Here is a 16,713-nt window from a genome sequence, read left to right as displayed (position 1 = left end):
TTTGTGGGAGCATCAAGATAATTTAGCATTTAGAAAGGATTTTAAAAGTATATAAATATAAAAAAAGACTAATACACACTTATTATGAAATTTTGAATATTAATTACGTACCATACTGTTAAACTATATTTAAAAAAATATGATATACATATTGACAATAATCATAATTGTGTATCAATAAGTAGCTACTTGGACAGGCAATCAACTTTTAAATATTTTAAGAAGAGAAAATGCAAAATGATATTCACAGTAATTATTTAACTTTTCTCATAATGTTACATAGGATGCGTGACTACCATATTAAATATATTATTATTGAACTACCTTAGAATTTATTAACCCTCTTATCTTATCAAAAACATTTTGTATACTTCAGGTACAACTGAAAGTAGTTAAAGAACTGGAACAATATATCTATAAACCAACTTTGAAAATCTAGTAGTGATGATCTACAGGAAAAACTCGAACTCACTATTCTCTGAGATGACAAAATACAATTGTTGTTGACATTTTTAAACTTTTGCATTTAGGTAAATACAGTGTAATTCAGAATTTATCTCTAAACAAAGACCTCTTACAGATCTTATATCAATGCTATTAAATCTTCTGTATTCTGTCTGATAAAAATTTACACACAACAAGCAGATAAGAGTTTTTAGAGCATTAGTGACAACTTAAAACTTTTGTTTGAAATATATTGAGTATAATTTATTAGTTCTGGTGTAGGGATCATTTTGTTTCACAGCTACTGAGTAACTCAGCCAGTTATAAAATGTATGAGGAATACTTGAGATCTGAACATCACCAGTTGCAATAAATGTAAAGTAATGAAAGATCCGCTATCAGATGGCTCATAGTGATGGTGGTGATTGGAGTGAGTGCATGTGTGTGTCTGCTGGCTAGCTGGGCCCACGCTAGTGACAAGTCGGTAAGTGAATTCAAGCCACGAGATGTCAAGAGCGGAGAATATCCTGACTACGATAAGTATGTAGACATGCCACAAGAGAGTTTGGAGCAGACACTTTGGCGGAAAGTGCTCAGGGTATGTGTACAGTACAAGAAATATGCTCTTGGTAGCATAAAAGTCATTAAATGTATTGTATTTATACAAATTTAGATTTCAATTGTTATAATTATATTTATATATACCAATTAACAAGTCAACACAACACAAGGATTTATTTAGAACGATTATTCTTTTTTGCCAGACATTTTTCCTGGACAGAATCTTTATGACATTTTAGTTAATTCCTTTGTATCATATATTGTGAGCATTCTACCACTGAACCACCTAAGTTATCTATCTAATTCTTTATAAAATCGCAGTATTTAAATATGCAGTAATGAAAATCACTTGATACTTGATAATCTCCCACTGGTAGCGCAATTGCGCCATGGTCGTCATGTCATGTAGTGTCTATTCTTCAGTAAAATATTCCTCTACTGAGTAATAGGGTCTTTGGATTAAGTATTCCTTCAAGGCTGTCTTGAATTATGAAATATATTCAATTACTTTAATTTTAGCTGGGATTCTGTTATATATTTTCCCAAACATGAATCTTGGGCCACTTCTTGCTAGGCTGGATGTTACTTGACTGACATAAACGTTTTTCTTTTGTCTTGTAGAATATTGATGTACTTGGTAATTTTTTATAAATATTTCAGGCTTCCTTCTTACCATTATTGTGGATTCAAGAATATAGATGGCTGGCAATGTTAGCACCTTTAACTGTAGAAAGAGTGCCCTACAGTGAGCTAGATAGGGTACTTTGCAGATAGTTCTTATGATGCGTTCAAACTATACTTCCTTTTTTAAAATGTAATGCAATCAACAATTACAATTTCTTTAATTGTTTAAGGAGATTTCATGACTTTAATATTTAGTCAGATCAGAGGATCAATCATTCATTTTTCCAAATTATTGAGAGTAGAACAGTAATATTAGTTATGTATAGGATGTAGTATGAAACAGTATGAAGAACTAATTAATGACTGGTTGAAGAAAACTTTTAATTCACACCATCAGTCCATTAATCTGTTGAAACTGGTAGAGGAGACTGTATGTACTTCCACTTTCTTCATTTCAATCAATTGTTGTTTTCAATGCCTAGTAAAAAACCTCTACCAAATTGCAAATGGTAGATTTTAAGAAATTTAAGATAATGTGTTGTCTGTCTGGGGAAGGTAGTTGGCAGATTGGATTATTTGAACTCTCACTCACACTGGTACAGCAGGTCCGTTATTTTTGGTATTAATATACTTCAGTGTACTATAATAGTACAATCATACACAGTAGATATATCTTAGAATGTGTTCTGCAATAAGCTCCACTGCACCATCATCAAGCTAAATCTTACCAATATAGATATGAAGTTTCATGCAAATCTCAAATTCATAACTCAATCTGTTTTCGAAAAATCTCTTTCAGTGATCTCTTCTTATGGACGGCCTACTGCAAAATCCTGAAGCCACAAGGGGCCTTTTACACACCCTATAAGTGTGAAGCTTATCAGTTTATAATTTCAGCAGTCCCACAAAATGCCAGCTGCCGATCAGGTCTTCAATGGGAAAAGATAGCATCCATCCCCTTGTTAATGCAGGGCAATCATAAAGCTGGTGGTCAGCAGTTTCCTCCTGCTCATTACGTAATGTACAGAATGGATCATTACAGATACCTGTACCTAACAATACAGAGTTTGTGAAGGTGTTTTCTGAGATGTCCTTGCACTGTACTCAGATCCACAACTTGAGAAAATAAAAATCTGCGTAAGGAGAGAAGATCAGATGCTACCCTGTGGGTAGGTGACTGTAGAACAATCCAATAATGCTTAAAACTAGCTACAACCTTTACCTTCTCACGTGTTCAGAGTGAATTCACCTCACATCAGCTCTAGGGAATTCATAGAATGGTTGAAGCCTGTCATGTATTACGCCAAACCCAAGTATGCCAAATCTTCAGCCCTTTCATTCCCCTTGACTTCCTCATGATCAGGAACCCAACAAACAGTAACATTGTTGATTCTGCTGAAGAAAGAAATTACTTTATAAATATACCAGACAAGTTTAGAGTTAAACACAAATGAGTCCAACGCTGCTGGGTATTAGTGAAAATACTAACATCTTGTTCCTGTACCACAGACAAAGATTCTCAAGAGAACATTCTACGAAGGCAGTGAAAATTTCCTGAAAGATTATAGGGTGAGGATCCATAAGCACCCATGCAATTCCAGAACCTGTTTAATTTTCTGTCTCAGAGCCATCAGTAAAGCATTCAAGTTCCACTGGTGAAAAAGTCTTCATTCCCTAAGACCAAGCCTCCCTGGAAGGTATCACTACCCTGAAAGGTTTGTCAAAACATAATTTTTGAGGCATGTGATTAGTGATCATGTGCAAGACATGATTTCCTTGAATCACCATGTTAATTTTACAATTCTTTTAACAGAGAGGAGTATACAAGAAGTTTATATCTTGATTTCCAAAAGACATTTTTGTCATAGTTCCAAAAGTATGGCATTGGTGGAAATGCTTATACTTAGTGTTATTACTGATAATTTATATTCCATACAGAGTTTTTATGGAAATATTTATAGTGAATATAAATTATAAACAATTAGTATTCACAGATAATATGTTTTTAGCAATTCATTAGTATTGAGTCACTAAAATATAACTTTCTGGAGTGAAAAGTGTATGAATTTGGGATGAGATCATATTTATAACACAATTTTAAACTTTATCTCTATTTTGTAATTGTTAAAAATGACTATTTTCAACACATTCTTGTAATGCAAGGAGCATTTATAAGAATATGTAATGTGTAATATTTGCTGAATGAAGAACTTTCAAACTTTAAACTCTGAACAATGACTACTGCTGCAGACAGAGTCAGACCAAAGTTCCTAATGCTGAAGACAATAAGCACTGCTCCTGGCCACAGTCTGAATTACAATGTGCAGGGTAGAAAGATTAAGACAACAATCCAAGGCAGTGCCCAGAGCACTTGGAAAGGCTCCGTTGATGGCCAAGCAGACCATCCTTTGGATACTTACCAACCAGCCTCACCACTGCCATCTTGATCTCCAGTTTTGGCCACCAGATTATGTTAGCGTAGCTCTAATCATGAAGATATGGAGGCAATACAGAGAAGTTCTGATTATTATAAGTCTACACTGCATTAGTGACCATTTGCCCCTTGTAAACATTTTGTCCAGTGGTGGTCCCCAGTTTAGACTCTGTCAAGAAAAATGACTAAATACTTAACTTAAGCTAAAATTCAATTACAGACTTTCAGTACAAAGGGACAGTCTCCCCTAACTGTCACCATCCTCATAAAAGGCAACGGCAGCGGCGATTAATACTAATACAATCACGCCATTTATCCACATACACGCCATAGGTTCCACAAGGTAGGAGAGAAGACACCGCTATGGAAGAAGAGCCTAATTATCATTCCACTGACTTTTGCTCTCGGAATAGTGGTGGTAATCATCCTATCCATGAGCAACGCCCTTCTCTGGTCACAAATTTTCTTTGCAAAAACCTCTTTGATATCCAGGAAAACACCCAAACTCACTTCTTGTGGTACCAGCATTTTCTCGATAGTGCACACCAATTTTATTGATGCAGAGCATAGTCATATGATTTTCTTGGAGCGTTAGTTGCTTATGTATATAAAGACTGTAGTCAACTGTGTACATGTAATATGCTCCAAAAGGGACACCTTCCAAGCAAAGTGTTCAATCTAAAAAATTTAGGCCAATTCCAAGTAGACCACCCCTGATTTGGTAGTATAAAACTATCCTGGACAAAAGAATGTACCTGAAAATTACAGATGCCCTACAGTCTGCACAATCAGGGAAGAAAAAGCTCCAGTTCCCAATGTAAGCAGACAACCTGACTCCATCCTTCCCAGGGGATTTATAAGAGCTGAACAAACTGATTCCCCACTCAAACCTTCTCAAGATTACTATCTGATGTGCCAAGCCCCATTGTGAGTGATCTTCTCCCTCGACTAAGTGGTTGATCCCAGTCATGGATGATGCAATCCAGAAAGTGAGTACTTACCATGCGATTCAGTATTCTCTTCAGTTCTGTAATATATTTGCCTTGGTTATCTTGAGACCACCACAACAATCATAAAGCTCAGCCAAATCCTATGGAGAGATTTATATCATAATTATTGAACTTAATAAAGCTTATGGAAAATTAAGTTTCATGCAAACTTTCAAGTTTATAGTTGAACTTGTTCTTGAGATACCCTACAGACAGACGGTAGAGAAAATTTGCCAGACCTTTGAGTAATAGAACTAAATATTTAAGTAATAACCATTAACGTTTTATTTCTGTTTATCGTATTAATTCTCCTTGAGATTTTAAAGTGATTAAAACACAAAGGAATTTTCTTTATTTACTTTTATATGAACTTTATTTTTAAACCTATTTTAGATAAAATCTTAAAAAGAAATGAATAAAATAAGAAGTAAGAAATTTTTGGCTGAGCGTTAGAGAAGCCTATCACTCGAGGGACTGGAAAATGTGATTTCTGTTGGTCTGGCTTCACAATACGTGGAGAACAAATTTATAAGAATTTAAATTTTTCATAAAGCTTCGTTTCTATATATTTACTACATTGCGTTTTAAGATGGTGTATTCCACTACATAGGATTTAGCTGAGTTTTAACATTTGTTATTGTTGTTGTGGGAAACCATGGTGGCAATGAGAAAATCACAGAATATATAAACTTGTAAACGAACTGAGCACAATCATAAGACATTTCAACATGTTACATAGACTTTCAACATATAGCAGTATACTTTAGATTTTTATGCAACATTAGCGAAGCCTGTTGTGCGACACGTGATGTAGGTATTCCTACCTTGTATGAATGATATGCATTGCTGTATACTCCTAATTTGGTGTTAGAGCCGTAGATGGATAAAGAACCCGTTCATTGTATTGTAAGGTCTGCCAGCCAAGGTTCTTGGTATTGTTGTCTGTGAAAGGTTTGCCTAGAGATCCGCCAATTGCCTTCCCTAGGGATATGAAGTATAGCTACTTAACATGAACAAAATTTATTACAACGCTGAGCTTGTACCCGGTGTGATTGAAACTAATGACTAGTCAGAATTTCATTCTCAATATTGATAGACACATTCATTTCATTGCCCATAGTCTAGTTTTAACATTGCATTTGGTCCATAAAATAATTATGATCTCAGAAAACTCCTTCTTAGGGAGAAACCGAATGCACCAAAAGTCGGGTCCTTCAGTTTAACCTGGAACCCAAACAGAGAGAACCCAAGTTCAGTAACAACCCAATCTCCCAAGTCTCCTACTTCTACCCCTGACTGGGCTCACCACCTTCCATCTTTCTGAGAGTAAGTTCATATTAGTAAGAAATAATTCTCAAGTTGAAACTAGGTGCTGGTAAATACTTTATACACAACAATCCTTTAGCTTAGTAAAATACTAGTTTGTTATTAATCCGAAAAATAAAGTACCGTATCTAAATCAATTTTACAATTATTAGTTTTTACAGCAGGCCTTTTTTGGATTTCTAAACATTACAGCTGACCCATAGACCCTTTTATAACAGTTTATTGATATAAGAATCAGATAAATCCTCCCCAAATCCTCAAATAAACTAAATTTAAAGTTATGATCACCCTAAATGTTAATTCTGACAATACACTGTTTTATACTACACTTCTATAGTTCTATATTTCTTTATATATTAATAAAAAGACATCTTTTACTATTTTAAGTTTTTGTAACATTCAAAAGTATACAGTATCATATTTTTTTTAATAACAACAAGGTACTTTGCTCTCAAAAACTTATTTTGCTAAGAAAATAGATTTAATTGACAATATAAACGTTGAAATAATTACAATGATATATGCAGTGGCAGCAAGTAAAGACTTAGAAGCCCCTCAGAAGGTTCTTCATAAGACCCCCCTTCTTACAAAAATATATTATGATGCGTCTGATATCGCTTTGTGTTTTATTAAAACAAATATTAATAAAAATAACTCTAGCAAAGATGTTCTGAAGTAAAAGAACATGCAAACAAGTGTGGAAATGAAGAACACTACACATTTACACAGATGCTCCTAATTGAGAGTTTTGATTGGTAAACACTATGCAAAAACAATATAAAAACTGGTGTGAGACTGCACCAATCAGAATCAATAGTATTGCTGTGCACTGAGGCATATACAATGAATTAAGCACTTAAATACAAAGATTAATAATTAGTAGAAAGTACCAAAAATCTAACAATATTCTCAGATACTCAAGTAGCTTCACAGGAAACTAATCCAATTTGGAGAGCAAAATACGGGGAATCCCTACCTTTCCTATCTCATTGTTACACTGATTATTTACCAAAAAGGCAGCTATAATGTTACAGTATGTGCCAAGACATATCACAGGAAATTAAATGACGGTTAGTCATTATTAAATTGGCTATTTTATTGCGACATGAATATGCAAGCGGATTATAAGTAAGTAGGAAAAAAGTGGATGTATAGAGAAATAATCGGGAAATATCCATAAAACAAAAATATCCATGGCAAGTGCTTAAATTCTAACAAAAACTATCAATTACTCAAACAAGTACAATTGAATTTGACAAAATACACATAATTATTTTATGGATAGCAATGGTTAAACTGAAGTAAGTTGAGATTGTTATAACATACTATTATTACATCAGATGAAATTTTTAGACAATTTTAGCTGTGTGCTAACATTTTATTTAGTGTACAAGATACACTGCAGAAGACCATATGCCCAAAAATTAAAGAAGATCATTTTGAAATATTATTCAAATGAGCAACTCTTCTTTAAATCACTGCTATCTGTGGGGACGTGTTTCAAATTTATTACAGCCACAACAAATAAGGTTACAGGGTAAGGCTATGAATAAAAAATTACTCAATTGAAATAGCCTGGAAACCAAAAAGTCATTTGAATATTAATTATGAAATAAAATTGGCTGAAGACGTAATTGTAGACATTAATACAAGAGTTAAATGTGATTTGAAATTAAAAAGGCAGATTTCTTGTTCTGTCTGTTAGATGTTTGAAATAAAACAAGTCATTACAGGTGCTTGGTTTTTGTCTGTCATGTAAAAGTTTTGAATTTTTTGTTTGAAGACATTAAGAAAGTGCAATTGGCTCTGACAAGAAATAAAAATATTGTAATCTATTGTAATTTGTACAATCTTAATTGCAGTATTAGACTGTTTTATGGTGTGAGTATGACCAGCAGATCTAGGGATGTGATAAAGTTATGAGTGATGTTCTGGTGCAGCTTGTTAGTAGCCAGTGTGCTAGGCATTGCTGCAGGAGAGGAGGATGACTTTGATAGATTTAGAGGAGTGGATGTAAACACAGGAGAATACCCTGGGATGGATGAGGATTCCAGGACTATGGATGTGTCAGCTTACTACAGGATGCAAACAGGTTCTGTGTGGTGCCCTGACAAAAGTGGATAGTGGACATATGGGGCCTTCTTGCAGATAAGTGACCTCAGAAGAGTCTGGACAAGAGTGACATTTACGGACATCTCAGGTAACAAGAGAGGCACCCAGAAGGAGGATGTCCTTCACAATCTGCTAAGCCAATACAATCATGTATAAATAGTGCTTTGTAAAACTCACTCCTAAGAAAGTTACCATGTTTGCAATCAAAATAATTTCTTTCTCAAGATAACTTCTTCTTTGTATTTTCTTATTATGGTACATTGCTAGTGTTGTTTAAATAGAACATAATTACATTTTATTTAGATATAATTAATTAAATCTGTGACAGAATTAAAATAAAGCTGTGATTAAAAAAGTGTAAATTACCAGTATGTGGAATATATCGTATTAATCTACATAATAGTCAAGAGTGTGATTAGGCTGTTTGAGAAATATATTAGTTAGTTTATTGAACAGATGTTCGTTCTGATTAGTACACTAAATAAATAAAATGTACAGTGTAAAATAAAATGCATTATCCAAAACGGAGGATTTTCATATAGTTTAATTGGTTGATTCGGTTGCCTTATCTGAGGTGTCTTGATGTGCATGTTTGGAATTTACATGTATGCAACATCTTCATCATTAATTCCATTACTCACTCTTAACTTGTTCTTGGGAGGACAGTTAAAAAGTCATTAAATATATGCCACATACAGTGGACGAGTTTAAAACTCAGATATAATAAAGTCTTAATATTATTTTATAATCTAACCTGAACCATTCAATTACTCACTATATCACCACAATGGCAACACTATTATTAGTCCAGGATCTTACATAATTTTTCCACTTATGTAAGATGTGAAAAATCCACTCTGCTCTAAAACTGTACCGTACATGATGTTAGACAATGTGGTTTTGGCTTATTACAACAAACCTATATGGAATAGTTTAAACTCTGTTAAATTGCTTTTTTTATATTCTTAGATATATTGGTTTTACCTCAAGTAAATTTTTATCTTCTGTCCAGAAACAACCACAAGCAAAATAAGTATACTTGAAATATTAATTATCTTTTGTTTCACAAACAATATTATACGTTAAAATGTAATATTCTATGTTATTTAAACAAGAGATAAAATCGGATTAATATTGTCTTTTATTTTAAAATTCTAAATATCAAGATTATTCTATTTCTATAACGAGGAAAACTGTTCAGACTATAAAAATTTCAATAAACACAGTAATTATCTGAATTAAATACCTTAACGAAGCACTGAATTATAATGTCGGAGATAAAAATGTTTGTTATCAAAAAAACTTTAATCGGTTATTTGGAAAATTTTCCTGGATTACAATATCTAAATTGGTGTTTCAAAAATGTAATTCTACTTATTCCATTATAATACTACTATAGAAGAGGAAAACATTCAAATAAATTCTCTAGGTTGGCAGGTAATTCTTATAATGTTTTGAATTTTACAACCATGCTGTATGGAATACGAAAAAGAAATTATTTCTTTTAGGTAGTTATTTTAAAATTAAAGCATATCATTTGTAAATAATGTATCATATTTAGATGAACAAGTTACAAAATTTCACATACATATACTCATAATTCCAAAAAAGATTGATGGACAAAAGGTACTCACAGCAGAGCCATGGAGCTCAATGGAGTGATTTAACTGTGTTCCATTTATACCATTCTATCACTGTATCACCAATAAGAAAATACAAAGAGAATTTACCAGTATGGTAAGTTTTTTGTGCCGTGTTTAAGATTTAAAAGGATTATTTAAACTGAACTGACTTTTAACAAACCATGGAGTGGAAACCATATGTTTTGGACATTTATTTTAGAAAGTAAAAGATTCTGATTGCAAACATTGTACATTCCTTAAGGAAATCAAATACTACCCATTACATTTTGTAATTATGTATTACAGAAATGAGTCTGGGTTTTATGAAATATATTTATTACAAAATGGTATTAGCTTAACAGATTATTTACATATCACGAGTGAAGGGATTCTCCCTTCCGTCACTCTTTCTCCATACTTGAGATGTCCGCAAATGTCTCTCTGGTTCAAACTCTTGTCGGGTGGCAGGTACGCAACTCTTCTTAGAAGGTTCCGTATGTCCGCTAATGTCACTTGTCCACTTATGTCACTATCCACATTTGTCACATTCCGACTGTGTAGGGCTTGAGGATTGAAACAGAAACTTCGGTTGAAATTATTTATATAAAGGGGATACTATAATGTAAATTGTGGCAATTTGTTCAATAGAACAGAAATTTTACAAGTCTAAACTGTTGGTTAATTTACAAATTTCACATACAATCTTTACATTTTATGGGAAAGGAAGATGTGAAAATAAGATAAGATATGTCCTTAAAATATTCTCTTGAATTGCTGCTAGATGTTATTGAAGTGTTTTGTTTAATTAAAGGATATAACTTTTTTATCCCATTGTGTACATATGACACTAAACTTACTATTTTCCTCCAAAGCAAGTAGAAATAATGTAAATGTATTAAGCAAAAGTATTCTCATAGTAATTAACTGTAAACAATAATGGCAGTTACAATAAATTACTAAATATATACAAAAATTATTCAACAAAATTTCTGTATTTGATTTTAATATTTATATTTATGAAGAAATCTTAAGTTGAAATGACTGTATGAAATCTTTTGATTCATCACATAAAATAGTATAAACCACCATATTTATTAAATTTATATAAAAATATCCCTTCTGGACAAATGGAAAACGGTAGATTTACAGCGTTTAATTTGTACAACACTGATGGTATGACAACTAATTATGGTTGGCATGTTAATGTACTTATAAGACTTCCAAAAATTCTGAAACTCCACTATCTTGAAACCTTATAAGATATATAATATAAGCACGTTAAGACATTTCTAAAATGTGTACAATAGTTGCATAGATTATAATTAGAAGTTATATTATTAGACACATTTACTTGTAATGATTCAATGTTGTCATATACCTATGTCCACAAATGTATTTACGTTATTTAAAAAACCGTAAGAGATATAAAAATATGTGCAGGCATAAAAGTTATATAAAATTGTTTAATATTTCTTTTGGGTTTACGTTTTAAAATTTGCCAATATAAACATTTTGAACAAATGCAAACGACCACCATCTAGAAAGTTTTCATTAGTTGAGACTGGCTAACAAACATACTCAAACTTGTGTACTCCTCAACGTTTGCTCAGCTAATATCGTGAAAACTTAAGATATAAAAAACATGTACGCACAAACATTGCTGTAAATGACCAAAGAGTTCTTTATTAGAAACATTAAGAACACTTATTATATTAGAAACACTTTTACGTTTTGGTCTATGATGTCTAATAATTGATATTAGAAAACTCTTCCAACTTAGAATGGCCACCATCTTGAACCTTGAGAAGAAATTTTGAAAATGTGCAAGAGTACTTAACTTAACTAAGAAACATGTCACCTTGGGTGTATGTTGAGATACAAATTTGAACAAATCTGAACAGCTGCCACCTTGAAAGATTTTATTGGCTAACCATTGAAAATGTACTGGAAAATTTTTTATGAAAGGGTTTGCAATAGGACTATTTCTATGAAATATAATGTGTAAATACTATCACTTTATTCAGTTTAGTCTGAATTAGTTAGAAATAACAGCAATTATCATTAGCAACTTTCCTCTGTTTTATTTTTATACTTCTTAAAATATTGTATGGCTGTTATTTTGAAACTTTACAAGGTATCGTAAATGTGTAAGAACAAAAATTGTTATTAATGACATAAGAATCCTACAAAACTTTTCTGTTTTGCTCATCAGTCTGTAATAACCAAGATATAAGTAGCCTATTCCTTTTCCAAACCTAGAATGGCCATTATCTTGAAACTGAGCTGTCCAAAATTGTGCAATAGTAAATGTTGTTTAAAAGTAATAAATATGTGTTATTGTGGATTTACGTGGCAAAATCGTTTTGAAAGTTTTTATTTAATGAAACTGGCTGTAAAACTCATCCAGCCTCATGCAAATACTATCTTTGTACTAATTTTAGCCTGAATCTATTAAGAATTATTACATCTGTTATGTTCACAAGTCATTGTTACAGTGCATAGACCCTTACATAAACATATAAGTTTTCGGTTTATAGTGGTTTTAGGTTCTGGAGGCCGTGATGGGAGAAAATAAGAAGATGTACTGGAAATTTTGTTATGAAAGGGTTTGCAATAGTACTATTTCTATGAAATATAAATACAATTATTTACTGACAAATGAAATTTTAAGTCAAAAGGACTAAAATTTAAAAGTAATTTGTTTCAGGAGCCAAAGACCCGAAGACCAACAAAACCTATGACCAAACGGAGAGCAAAAGTAATTCGAAGACGGAAGGTAAAAATTAAACAACTGTTAAATAGCAACATTTTGAACATTTATAAATTTGTAACATAAAATAAAATATTTGCTATTTTGCTAATTTGATATTATACAATGGTGTACATAAAAACTATAGTAGTTTCAAGTGAGTTTAATTTCACTTCAAAGCTAATTAACAATAAAAGCTCATGTTTAATGAAAGACTGACAACTCCAGTTTTATTTATTCTCACACTTATATAATTATAAACATCCAGTTATTTTCACCTGTTTACACCATTAACGAATGTTGTTGGAATTTTGGGTACCATGATTAAATTAACGTGTTAACGTGTCGAATCAACTGACTTTAACTACTGCAACATACAATAATTCCTACAAAAATACAGATATAGTAAAACAGATTTCATATTTGTTTTACTACGCATGAGACAGTTTAAAATAATGAGCCATATGACCCCCTTCATATTTAAAAATTGTGTATAAATAGATTCTGTACTAGCAAACTGGAAATAAAAAAATGCCTTACGTTAAAGAATTCGTGTGTTTTACTGCCAATGGCTAAATTAAAGTAATATTTTCTATCTACATACAGTTTAGTACATATTAACAATTAATATTATATTTCTTGATCTCTAGTTTTAACTAACATAAAATTGACTAGTTGTAAATCTCATAAAATTGGTACTGAAACAAGTCAAACTGTTATATTCTTTTATGTCCACCAGATGTATCATTGAGAACAGAGTAATACAAAATTTATATATCTTTTCTTTTTTATATTCATCAATCTTTTCTTAGCTCTAGAACATATTCTGAAAGCTTTCAGTTCAGGCACACTATGTACTTGTTCTTTTGCTACCTGCCTCAACAAAACCTCTAAACTAACAATAAAAAAGTACTATTTAGCTGTTATTACATTAAATAAAAGAATGATGTTTGGATTATGTTAATTTGGAAAAACGTTTAGTGCTGTTTAATACAGTAACTAAATACACTATAATATTGTATGATTGTGTTATGATATGTTCGACAACGTTACTTATCCCTGCAACCAAAAACCTTAAAATGATGAAAATACCAGTTCTGCATATCTGGATACTTAGGAAAACCATAGAATATGTTAAAGAATTTAACGCTACCAATTAAAACTTAATTTAAAAATTAGTAAAACACATAATCTAGATTGTGAGTTATTATTCCTTAATTGGGAGTGCATTTTATAAAATAACAAAAATTGTATAAATTAACAAATATTTTATTTCCGTACAGTTAAAGAGTTAAAGTAAATGTAATTTTAAAATGCTGTTTTTATAATTATCTGGTTTGTTGGGGCAGGTGTATGACGCCATCGCAGGCATAGATGAACATTTTATGGAGGTTCTTAAAGAAGCAAATTTGGATTTGACTAAAAAAGATCTAACTCAGGTAGGGTTCATTGAGATCAAATAGAAATGTTACTTTTTTAAAGATTCAAACAAATTAAATATAATTTCAGATTTAGTCTACTAACAGTAATTTTACCAAAATAGGTATTAGTTGGAATTAGCAAAATTTAATTTCAAAAATAACATGTAAATTTGTAATCTTTTATAAATTTGAACAATCTTAATATGCAATAGTTTTCTATCATGACATGTTAGCAAGATGTGTCTATTTAATCCTAGAAACAAAACAAAGGGCACTATAGAAATATTTTATCAGGATAAAACATATACTTATTCTTACATTTAACTTATTGCTTCCCAAACAAGAATGTTGTAACAGGAGGATATTTTAATACTTTAAGTTGCATTGGAGAAGAAATACTACCCAGAAAACGAACTGAAATTAAATTTGTGATGATTTGTTTCACTTGTTTTCTGTAACACATGGAGTGGCCCAAATGCAGGTATACAGTTACACATAATAACTGATAGTGTCCTTTCTTTTGTTTCTAGGATAAACATTGGCTAGAGATATATGTAACTGTATACCTACTTTTGGGACACTTTTTATATAATGCTTAACCAAAACATAACATGAACCCTGTTATATTAACCATCAAGTATAAATTGACAAATTTATTTTGTTGTATCAAGAAACTGATATAATAATAAAATGTTAGTAATAAGCTGTGGAGTGATTTAAAACTAAATATTATAAAGAAATAACCACATAAAAATGTTATATAAACAATATATGAGTATTATAAGGTATTATGTGGTTTTGTATACACTACATCAGTTATGGTTCAAAGGTGTGGAATATAGACAACACTTTTCTATGAAATGAATATACAATACTGTTTAATTCTTAAAACTTGAGAAAACCCATCAGTGTTTATTAAACATTAACACTAGGAAGAAGAGTTCATTTTAGGTGAAAGAGTGCCTTGCTGTTTTTACTTTTTTGCATTTTAAGAATTTTAATAACAAAAATAGTTTAGTTTTTTAAAAAGATTCCATCAAGCTTTAGAATTTTGTGAAATTATTTACAGGCATTTCTTAAACAAAGAGCAGAGAGAGAAGCGGAAGAGGCTCGTTTGGATGCTTTGGCAGCTTTATCTACAACCGAAACTGTCCTTAATATTATGGAAAATAACACTTTGTCAACTAGTTGATGTAATTTTCTAAATAAACATAACAAATATTGGTGTTTCATTTGATACATTTCATTTTAAAATATAAATTATGTTTTAATCAGTAAGTCGATTGTCTAAAATAATTTTGGATATTTCGTCACTAAAAAGAACTAAACATTTTAATTTTGACTTCTTGATACTCAAAACTAACGTATAAAAATTCTCCAAAAATGTAAGTGTCTTGACAGAGAAAATTCAGAACAAAGTTCACAACTCTATTTCCAGTTCATTCCTACATAGATAAACAATTTCAGTTATGTAAAGAGAGTTTCAGTAAAAACCGAATAATTTGCACAGTTGAGATATGCTCAAACTTTCATATTGTCCATTGAGAGATGGCAATGTTGGACTGTGTGTGAGCCTCAGCACACATATGGATGGGTACTGAATGCATAGGAAAGAGTGGGTCCAGGAACCCAATTTCGAATTCCGTTTTGGCATGGTATTTTCACACGCTAACAAATAATAATCTGAGCCTAGGATGAATTAGTGTGATAAACAGGTTGAATACATTTAATATCATCCATCCCCCCAAAAAAGAAAAATATTGGTTTGCTTTAAAAAGTGGAAAAATGTCAACATTTTCTACTATCCCTGGGCTTGGGTCCTATAGAGGCATGTATCTGGGTTTAACAAATCTATATATTTTTAGAACATTTTTATAAGAAGTTGTCAAAGTTTTGTTAAATTGGTATGAACAAATAAAGGCTATTAGTTTCAACATTTGTATTAATTAGTGGTTGTATCATTAGTGGAAAACAAATCGTGAGAGAACCAAAAACTATCAAAACAATAAGAGACACAAGGCCAGAAAATATATCGCTCTCCTCAACGCTTCCCTTTCAAAAGAAAAGTGGAATTTTCTAAATTTGTCACAACCCGTAAGAACAGCAATTCCAAATTTTCAATGAATGTTTGAGTTTCCACCTCAACACCTGTTGCCCTACAATAACGGGTAAAGTTCGTCCAAAGAAGGTAAAAAATACTTGGATCACCAAAGGTATTCTGGTTTCGAGAGAAAAACACAAGTTTTTCTCCGAAATAAACAAAAAATCAGCCAATGAACAATTCAAAATCTTTTTTCAAAATTATAAAAAAATTTACAGAATGGTGATCCAAGCTGCAAAAGCGTACAATGTCTCAAAATCAATTATTTCTTCAAAAAAGGTTTCCAAAACTGTATGGGGCATCATTAACAATAAACATCAAGAATTCAAG

At 31.6% G+C, this 16,713-nt stretch overlaps 1 protein-coding gene across 2 annotated transcripts; it reads left to right on the top strand.

Annotated features, from left to right (window-relative positions):
• Positions 1-676: 676 nt before the first annotated feature.
• Positions 677-15,514, top strand: LOC124354486. 2 transcript variants are annotated; one of them, XM_046804981.1, is made up of 4 exons: positions 677-1,042; positions 12,820-12,888; positions 14,211-14,300; positions 15,352-15,514. In XM_046804981.1, exons 1-4 carry the CDS (start codon positions 860-862, stop codon positions 15,472-15,474), a joined length of 465 nt encoding a protein of 154 aa, XP_046660937.1. In that variant the 5' UTR covers positions 677-859; the 3' UTR covers positions 15,475-15,514. The 2 variants fall into 2 exon arrangements, with proteins under 2 accessions (XP_046660937.1, XP_046660938.1); XM_046804982.1 differs by lacking the exon at positions 14,211-14,300 and having other exon boundaries at positions 690-1,042.
• The last annotated feature ends 1,199 nt before the right edge of the window (positions 15,515-16,713 follow it).

This window comes from Homalodisca vitripennis, chromosome 2 (genome assembly GCF_021130785.1).
Source record: "Homalodisca vitripennis isolate AUS2020 chromosome 2, UT_GWSS_2.1, whole genome shotgun sequence".
Taxonomy (NCBI): Eukaryota; Metazoa; Arthropoda; class Insecta; order Hemiptera; family Cicadellidae; genus Homalodisca; species Homalodisca vitripennis.
The sequence above is the reverse complement of the archived record's forward strand: the minus strand, read 5'-3'. Positions and strand labels throughout refer to the sequence as shown.